General features: G+C 33.8%; 1 protein-coding gene across 1 annotated transcript; it reads right to left on the bottom strand.

Annotated features, from left to right (window-relative positions):
* Positions 1-202: 202 nt before the first annotated feature.
* On the bottom strand, positions 203-1,130 carry LOC108364633 (xaa-Pro aminopeptidase 1-like). The gene is made up of 4 exons (XM_017618387.1): positions 982-1,130; positions 741-918; positions 488-663; positions 203-436 (listed from the first exon to the last, which is right to left on the bottom strand). Exons 2-4 carry the CDS (start codon positions 805-807, stop codon positions 320-322), a joined length of 360 nt encoding a protein of 119 aa, XP_017473876.1. The 5' UTR covers positions 808-918; positions 982-1,130; the 3' UTR covers positions 203-319.
* Between the last annotated feature and the right edge of the window lie 7,463 nt (positions 1,131-8,593).

The following is an 8,593-nucleotide window of genomic DNA, read 5'->3' as shown; positions in this document are numbered from 1 at the left end:
ACATACATATGTAGATATCTATGAATGTCATTCAAATTTTATTGTTTGGACAGAAATATATTTCTTTCGTTTGAGTGAAAATAAAAACAAACAAAAAAAATGACGGCGAGAGAAATTAGCAAAAAAAAGCAAACGTCAAAATTCCTAAAGCTGGCTCTCAGCAATTTACCTTATAAATATTTTTATCACGGTATAAACGTACTAATAATAAGTATCTTTTTTGAGAATAAAGATAGCCGTGAGGTACAACCGAAACTGCTAAAGAAAACCTTAACGCTATAAATCTTTATTGTTTCTAAGACGCCGCACACAAACTGATTTAAATGGCACGGGTCTCTTTTTCCAACCATGATAAAGTGAGATCATCACCCTCCTCCCGCAAAATTGTAGACAAGGTTTCCCAAACCGTTTTGTGATAATTGTTTAAAATTGTTATCTATAAAGAAGCATTTACAATACTGAAAAAATTATAAAATGAAGTCATTACCTCTGTATCTAAGAGCATATCTTTTATAATCATCTTTGTTTGCTTTGGACACATTGTAATAGTTTTAAATGTTAAAGCGCCTCTTCCTCCGAAGTTGTGAATTGTTGATGCTGGGACGATTTGAACAATGTCTTCAATACGAATGCCGAATTCCTCTGCATGGTAATATCCTGGTTCTAAGGCATAAAAGATTGTACTTACATATATATATACATATATATATATAGCATATATCAAATAATATCAATAATACCGTTCGATATAAACATGTTTTCTTGTAATCCGGGATCATCGGGCATAGGACGAATTCCTACTCCCATAGGACCCTCATGCACATTAAGGAATGATCCAATACCATGCCCTGTTCCATGTCCATAATCGAGTCCAACATCCCAAAGGCATTTTCTTGCGATAGTGTCGAGAACTTGGCCCTTTTTTATTATATGTACATATGAGGAAAACTTCTACTCAAATAAATACCACTTTCAACTGACCTTTACTCTCGCTGGGAAAATTGTGGATCCAAATATCAACTGCCCTTTTAAGACGCGCGTGTAAGCCTCTTTTTGAAATTCTGTGGGCTCCCCAAAGTGAAATGTGCGCGTGACATCTGTTGTTCCATCCCTATTAATATTACATCCATTATTTAATGTGCAGAAATAAAATTTAGAAACGCCAATGGCTAAAATATTCCCTACATAAATACTATGTATGTATGTAAAAACATAGTATATCGTCGTTTAAAGTACAAACCCGCGTATAAACAAAATGCAAAACCGTGTATCAAGATAATGCAAAACCGCGTATGTGAGGTTGCATAAATTGTTTTCTAGAGAGTAAAAATGCTCATATTTCAAAATAGTTCTCTTTTTTATAAAGCAATCGCGTTTCTGGCTAGTATATTTCAGGACGGAGGGATAAGGATTGAGCCAAGAGCTTGTGTGAGCAAATCCAATATTTGGCAGCAAATTTCAGTTACACGGTTTTGCAAAATAACGATACGCGGTTTTGTACTTTAAAAGATGATATGTATTTATATTAGACCGTCTCTTTAAAACAAATAAACTGTGTACAATTGTTTTTTGAATGTGGTAACTTTAAGTATGTGCAGGTTCACGGTGGAATAAGAGAAGGTGATCTCAGTACGAACTCACCAAATGGTAGACTGCCTTAATTCTGGTATGCATTTTAAAAGTAGTAGAAAGAGGGAAAATAAGCAGCTTTGGAAAAGGTCCTAGCATTAGTATAAATGATTTGGATGGGTTATAGATATGTGTACATGTATAAATCGAAATTTAGAGGTAGTCCTTTAAGAAATACCTCATAACTAGGGCAACCAAAAATATGCTCGAACATGTTTTTTTCTTATACTTTATCACAAAATGCATAAAAAGGAAATACGAATTGTAAAAAGATGAAGCGTTTTAGCCATATTTGTTAGACCATGTTTCGGCATATTTCGCACCAAATGCATTTTTTAGCATATTTTAGAAATAAATGCTAAATTTACAGGCGTGTTCTGCAAATCGTACGATTTCTAGTCGGTGCGATTTACAAAATCTATTTCAGAGGTTTTATAATAAAGAGGGAAAAATTAGGCACTAAAACGATGGATATAACGCAAATGATGTGTTTCCAGGAGTTTCCATTTGAAACATTTACTACTTTGATTACAAATATACAACAATACTTCGGAAATCACACCGATTTGAAATCGTACGATTTGCAGAACATGCCTGTTAGTGTACAAATATTCACTTTACAACACTGAGTTATATTCTTTGGCTTTACAATGTAATTTTTTAGACAAGCCGCTTGTGTGTTGTATTTTGCTCTTAACAAAAGTAAGCAAATGGAAATCAGAGTTGCATCGAGATAAAATCGCCACGAAACTGCGATAACAGCTTTGAAGAATTTCTGAGGACAACATTGCGAGCATTACCATTAGAATGTTGAATTAACTTCGAAACAATTTTTACTTATTTGGATTTGTGCTTATTATTTGAATAAGTATGTAAATCATACATATGAACGCTTTTCAGTACATGTACATTTGCATATTCAAACTTTTTTTACAGGAAGAGAAACTAAATTAAAACCGTGCTTTCTTGAACTCTTATGAAATGTATTCAATGTATATATCTACATATATTCGTTTTTAAGTTTAGTGAGTAGAAATGACGGTTACAGCGCCAATAAAGAAGAAGAACAGTAGATCTTGAACTTTTTCCTTCATTACCATTTAAATAACTACCAACTAATTAAAAAAACATCCTTACGTGAATTAAAAAAGTGTATAAAAATGCAGTTGTTGTTGTTGTTATAGCGGCTACAACAACCCCGCCCAGAATGGTTGATATCTCAGTCGTTGTCGTCGAGTTCCACTAACGGCAGCCCCAAGAAGCGTGCAGCCTCTACGGGGTCGGTCCACAGGGACAACGTCGTTAGGGTTGTCGGGTTTTCTGGGCATGCGAAGAGATGTTTCGACTCGTGAGGGGTCTCTCCGCATGCCGGACACTCATTTGGCACATCCTCATTTAGTCTACTCAGGTATGAGTTTAACCTGCTGCAGTCTCCGAATACGCTGTCAAAATATAAAAGCCGAATTCTAACTCTTATTTCCTGCTACTAAAACATTTACTCAAAAATGCATTTTTGTTCCACAGCATTACAAAGTAAAGTACCGATTTTGTTAAAGAATAACGAAAACGGCAACACTCAAATTAATCAAATCAGGACCAATATTATTACTAAATTGGCGAAAGTGTAAATTTTATGCGATACTTAACATCTGTTTGGCGCACTGCGGTTGTAGTTATTGGACGTTATTTTCACGATATGCCTTTGCACTAATGCATTTGAGAACATACCCACACTTTGATCATTACCTCTCATCTGATGAAATAGCAGGTAACATCTTTGTTGGTACTGCATCTGGATCGAGGCGTCTTCTCTTGGCATTAATACTTGCATAAATGATATCATTCGATTTGAAGTGCAGAGTGGTGATCCAGTTAGTTTAACACCACACGCATTCATCCAATCCCTTCCTTGCGTAACAAGATGCTGGCACACGAAACATTCCCACCTCATTGTTGTGGGTGCTTCTGCATAAACAGCAAGTATCGGGCATTTTAAAAGATTTTTTTTCGTTTTGTTCTTAGTTTTCTAAAACAATTATTTTTTGACTTGAAATCAAATTTTTTTTATTTTGAAATTAATTTATAATGTTGCTAGTTTCAAATGGGTTAGCGCAATGACAAAACCGTTGTCATATAAGCGTATACAAAATAAATATGTCATATATTGATTTCACTTTGCTTATTACACTATGCATTGTATACACTTACAAGTGAAAAAAATTGGATGTTTTGCAGAAATGCCTCACAGCTGAGATCACCTGATTTTACAGGGTTACACTCAATTAGCCCTATTCATAAAAAATAAAGTGTCTTTAAAAAAGGTTCATAATTTGAAAAATGTATGGAAACGTCAATTTTTAAAGCATTTTAAACCTACTTTATTTTTTATGAATAAGGCCAAATATCTATAAAAAAAACTTTAGACAAACTCTGACCAAAACAGAAAAAAAGTTCCATTAAGTGTAAAGGCTGGTTTTCACTATGTCAAATTCAGTGGCATTTGTCGTCAAATAAGTGAAAGCACATTGTCAAATAGGATCAAAAAGCGGGTTTTCGGTTGATTTGGATCAGGATCGGTCTCTAGTCGTGTACATGCGCTGCGAGATCGGCTATCTATCAATTTTGGGCGCATAATATCATCAGTAAAGGTATGGATAAAGGAGATAAAGTTGTATCAAAATATGTCGCCAAATTTTGCAGTCAAAATATGACATAGTGAAACCAGTCTTAAGAGTTATTGACCAAAAAGCTTTAAAATACTAAAACGTCATATGAATGCAGGAGTTCATTTAATTCAATGCATACAAAAAAAAAAAATCAAAACCAATAACTTACTAAAAAATTGTTTATTATAGCTTAAAATTATTGTAACCATTTGTTGTACAAAAACAAATAAACAGAAGTTCACAAAAGTTGATATAAAACTATTCGTCGATTTAAATTGTTAACTTTTAACTGAGCACGTTTATTTTACGAGGAGGAAGCATCGAAAGCTTAACCCCGTCAGTGTGAGACTTTAACCCAAACTAAACTTCCTACCGTCATGTACCGTTCCCCTCCCGGTACCACCGTCAAGGATTTTGTAACACTAGGGGTATTCTCGAAGTCTTGCACGATGTAAGGATTGCACGAAATGCAAAAATACTATTCCAAAATTCGAAGAGTACGAGAGCACCCCTGAAATAGATGGCCTTACTTTGCCATCAAGTGCTTAGCCTTATATAGATTGTGCTGTGGACAGAGCTCTCAAGAAAGCCGCCTATCCAATCTAATCTTGTCTTGTCACTATGGGTGAGTGCCAAAGAGCAAGTTAGATTTATTAAAATGAAAAGTGTTTATGTTTTATTAGGTTTTAAAACCAACAGTGTTTATTGAATGATTTTCAGTAACTAAACTACTTATGAACTTACTTCTACTTATATAGCGTTGAAAACAATATCCAATCTATGACTAACACATTTGGTAAATGTGTCAAACTATTTTGGTTTCAATTGCTGTTGGACCTTCCACTTGGGTTTGTCTTGTGATCATATGTCATCGCATACGCTGCAATGAAATGCAATAAACGAATGAACGTTAAAGGGTTTATGACCCCAGAACAGTCATATGTCTGTTTGGCTTATCGTTTGTTATTGTTTCCACGTTTACCTACTTTTGACGAAAGTCACTACACCTTCCCCGTTTGAAAGCGTGATCATACAAATAGAGACGATTTGAATGATCATGCTGTACAATGGAATTTTGTTCGGGGTGTCAAATGTATTTTATTGTTTAGTTTACTTGCATATGTAGTTTGTAAAAAGATTTTTGTTTTCTTAGGTATACTTATTTATATTTTGACCTTATTGTAAAAGATTGAATTTGGAACATTTACAAGTTTGTATTTGTGAATTTTATGTGTTTGTATATTTAGGATTTTTTATTTTATTTTTTTTTGTTTTTTTTTTTACTTTTTTCCTTTTAATTGTATATATATATAATATTTATGTATTTGCCTTTAACAATTTATAATTTTAATCTATGTATTTATGTGTTAGTCCTGGCCAGGATAGTCTTAAAATACGTTTTAAAATTTTATTATGCTAATTTTAATCTGTTTTTATGCACAATGGTTGTTTTTGAGTTCATATCGATTTTGCAATTACCCTGAGTGTCTGTTTCTATAACTTTATATGGGCCTTTAAAGATGCCGTCCAGCATGTGGCCGGTTTCATCCTTTAGGTAGACCATGTTGTTTGCTAGAATACTTTGTGGATTTGCTTTTTTATCGTAATTTTCCTTTGTTTTCACTTTTCAAATTTTTTTTATGATTTTCATGAATTTAACTCTTCGCTCATAAAGCGAACGCCTTTCCTTTAAGGCAAGTAAACATATTTCTATGTATGTTCCTTACGTTTCTGGGCCGTTATCTTATCCGTTAACGATTTAACTATACTTTAAAATAGGTAAGTTGGTGACCTTTAATATGCTTTCTGTGTTACACAAAAAGTTTTTTTGTTGAATAAAATAGTAATTCTTTTCAGAGTTCATTGTTTTTCTATAACAGTAATTATAGAAAATGTTTGCGTGTATACTTACATATTTATACTAGCAGTACCCCGGTGTGCTTCTCTACACCAAATATTGAAAAACGAATGAAAAGTCCTGTAATTTTTCTATATGAAAATTTATCATTTGTTTTATTTCAAAATTTTTGATTCTTTATTTTAAAACTTAATCCAACAGATTTGGATATACAACATTTTTTGTTTTTCCATCTTGGGTATGAATAAATAAACAATTTGGAATGCCAACTCTTGAACAGGCCACGTATAGCTACCGATTCCAGTAATCTACCACAAATATTTCAAGAGATATACCAGATGACAATTTTTGTTAGTATGGGTGGTGCCACGCCCCCTTTTCCGAATTCGGGGAAACTTAACACAAACCATCTGCATAATAGCCCGACTATGCCGTATAAATTTGGTTGAAATCTTGCACTTAGTCTTTATATATAAGATGTGAGGTGCAACGCCCTCTTTTCCAATACTGCCCATTTTTATCCATGAGTATGGAATTATTGGTTATACCTCTATACCAACTTCCAGTACTCTACCACAAATATTTCAAGAGATATACAACAAAAAAATTTTAGTTAGTATGGAAGGTGCCACACCCATTTTTACGAATTCGGGCAAACTTCACATAAACCATCTGCATGATAGCCTGAATATGCCGTATAAATTTGGTTGAATTCGGTGAAGCCGTTCTCAAGTTATAAGCTCACACCAAAAACATGTACTTATTTGTATACATAAGATACATACATATGCCACGCCCCTTTTCCAAATTTGGGAAAACTACACATAAAATATCTGCATGATGGCCCGAATATGCCGCATAAATTTGGTTGAATTCGGTGAAGCCGTTCTTAAGTTATATTGTCACACCAAAAACGTTCACTTATTTTTATATTCTAGTTAGTATGGGTGGTGCCACGCCCCCTCTTCCGAATTCGGGAAAACTTCGCATAAACCATCTGCATGATAAATCGAATATGCCACATAAATTTGGTTGAATTCGGTCAAGCTGTTTTCAAGTTATGAGGTCACACCAAAAACGTGCACTTATTTTTATATATAAGATGTAGGTAAAAAAATTTAGCTACCATTTTTAGCCACAACGACGATTTTTAGCTCTTTTTTAGCCCTTTTTTAGCTGCAATTTAGCTACCACTAAAAATGTTTCGCGGCAACACTGTTGATAATATGACCTAACTCTCTGAAAAGTCACTTGGAGCTAGAAATTTTAGAATCACCCACAAAGGGAATACTTAGTTTACCGGCAAGAGTGGAAGTTATTAGGAAGATCCACATAGTTGCAACCGCAGAAAATATGCTTATCCCAAACCAAGAGTTAGAAGAAGGCGTAATAATAGCAAATACAATAGTTAACACGAGGAATCCATATGTCAGAATAATAAATACAACAGATAATAATGTTTTTCTTAAACAAAATAAGATCAGAACAGAATCCTTGGATGACTACAAGGTGGTTAACATCAGCAAAACAAACGACACTGAAGAGAGAGAGAACACTATATTAAATAAACTAACCCAAAACTGTCCTTTATACCACCGCGATAAATTACTAAAATAATGCTCAGACTATACAGATGTATTCGCTTTAGAGACTGATCCCTGCACTGTCAACAATTTTTATAAACAAAAATTGCGTTTAAAAGACGAAACACCGGTCTACATTAAAAACTATAGATTGCCTCATAATCATAAACCCGAAATCAGAAAACATATAGACAAATTAATTAAAGATGACATAGTTGAACCTTCGGTATCAGAATATAATAGCCCAATTCTTCTTGTACCTAAAAAATCCTTACCAAATTCCTCAGAGAAAAAATGGAGATTAGTAATAGACTATAGACAGGTCAACAAAAAATTAGCGTCAGACAAATACCCACTACCTAGAATCGATGATATTCTCGATCAATTGGGTCGTGCCAAATATTTTTTCTGTCTGGATTTAATCTCTGGCTTTCATCAAATAGAATTAGAGGAGAATTCAAGAAACATAACGTCTTTCTCATCCGATCAAGGATCATTTAGATTCAAGCGATTACCATTTGGATTAAAAAGTGCACCCAACTCATTTATATGGATGACTTAATAGTTGTAGGCTGCTCGGAAAATCACATGCTCAAGAATTTAAAATCAGTTTTTGATGTTTGTAGAGCCACAAATCTTAAACTTCACCCAGATAAATGCAAATTCTTTGACTCCCAAGTAACATTTCTGGGACACAAATGCACAGATCAAGGAATCTTGCCAGACGAATCAAAATTCGACAAAATTCTTACCTACCCAAAACCAAGAAATGCTGATGAATGCAAAAGATTTGTAGCATTCATTAATTACTATAGAAGATTCATACCGAATTTTTCTATTCATGCAACACATATTAC

The sequence above is a fragment of the Rhagoletis zephyria genome, unplaced genomic scaffold (assembly GCF_001687245.7).
Source record: "Rhagoletis zephyria isolate East Lansing unplaced genomic scaffold, Rhagoletis_zephyria_1.1 Rzeph_scaffold_01612, whole genome shotgun sequence".
In the NCBI taxonomy this organism is placed as follows: domain Eukaryota; kingdom Metazoa; phylum Arthropoda; class Insecta; order Diptera; family Tephritidae; genus Rhagoletis; species Rhagoletis zephyria.
Note: the sequence above shows the minus strand (reverse complement) of the source record. Positions and strands in the feature narration are given on the sequence as shown.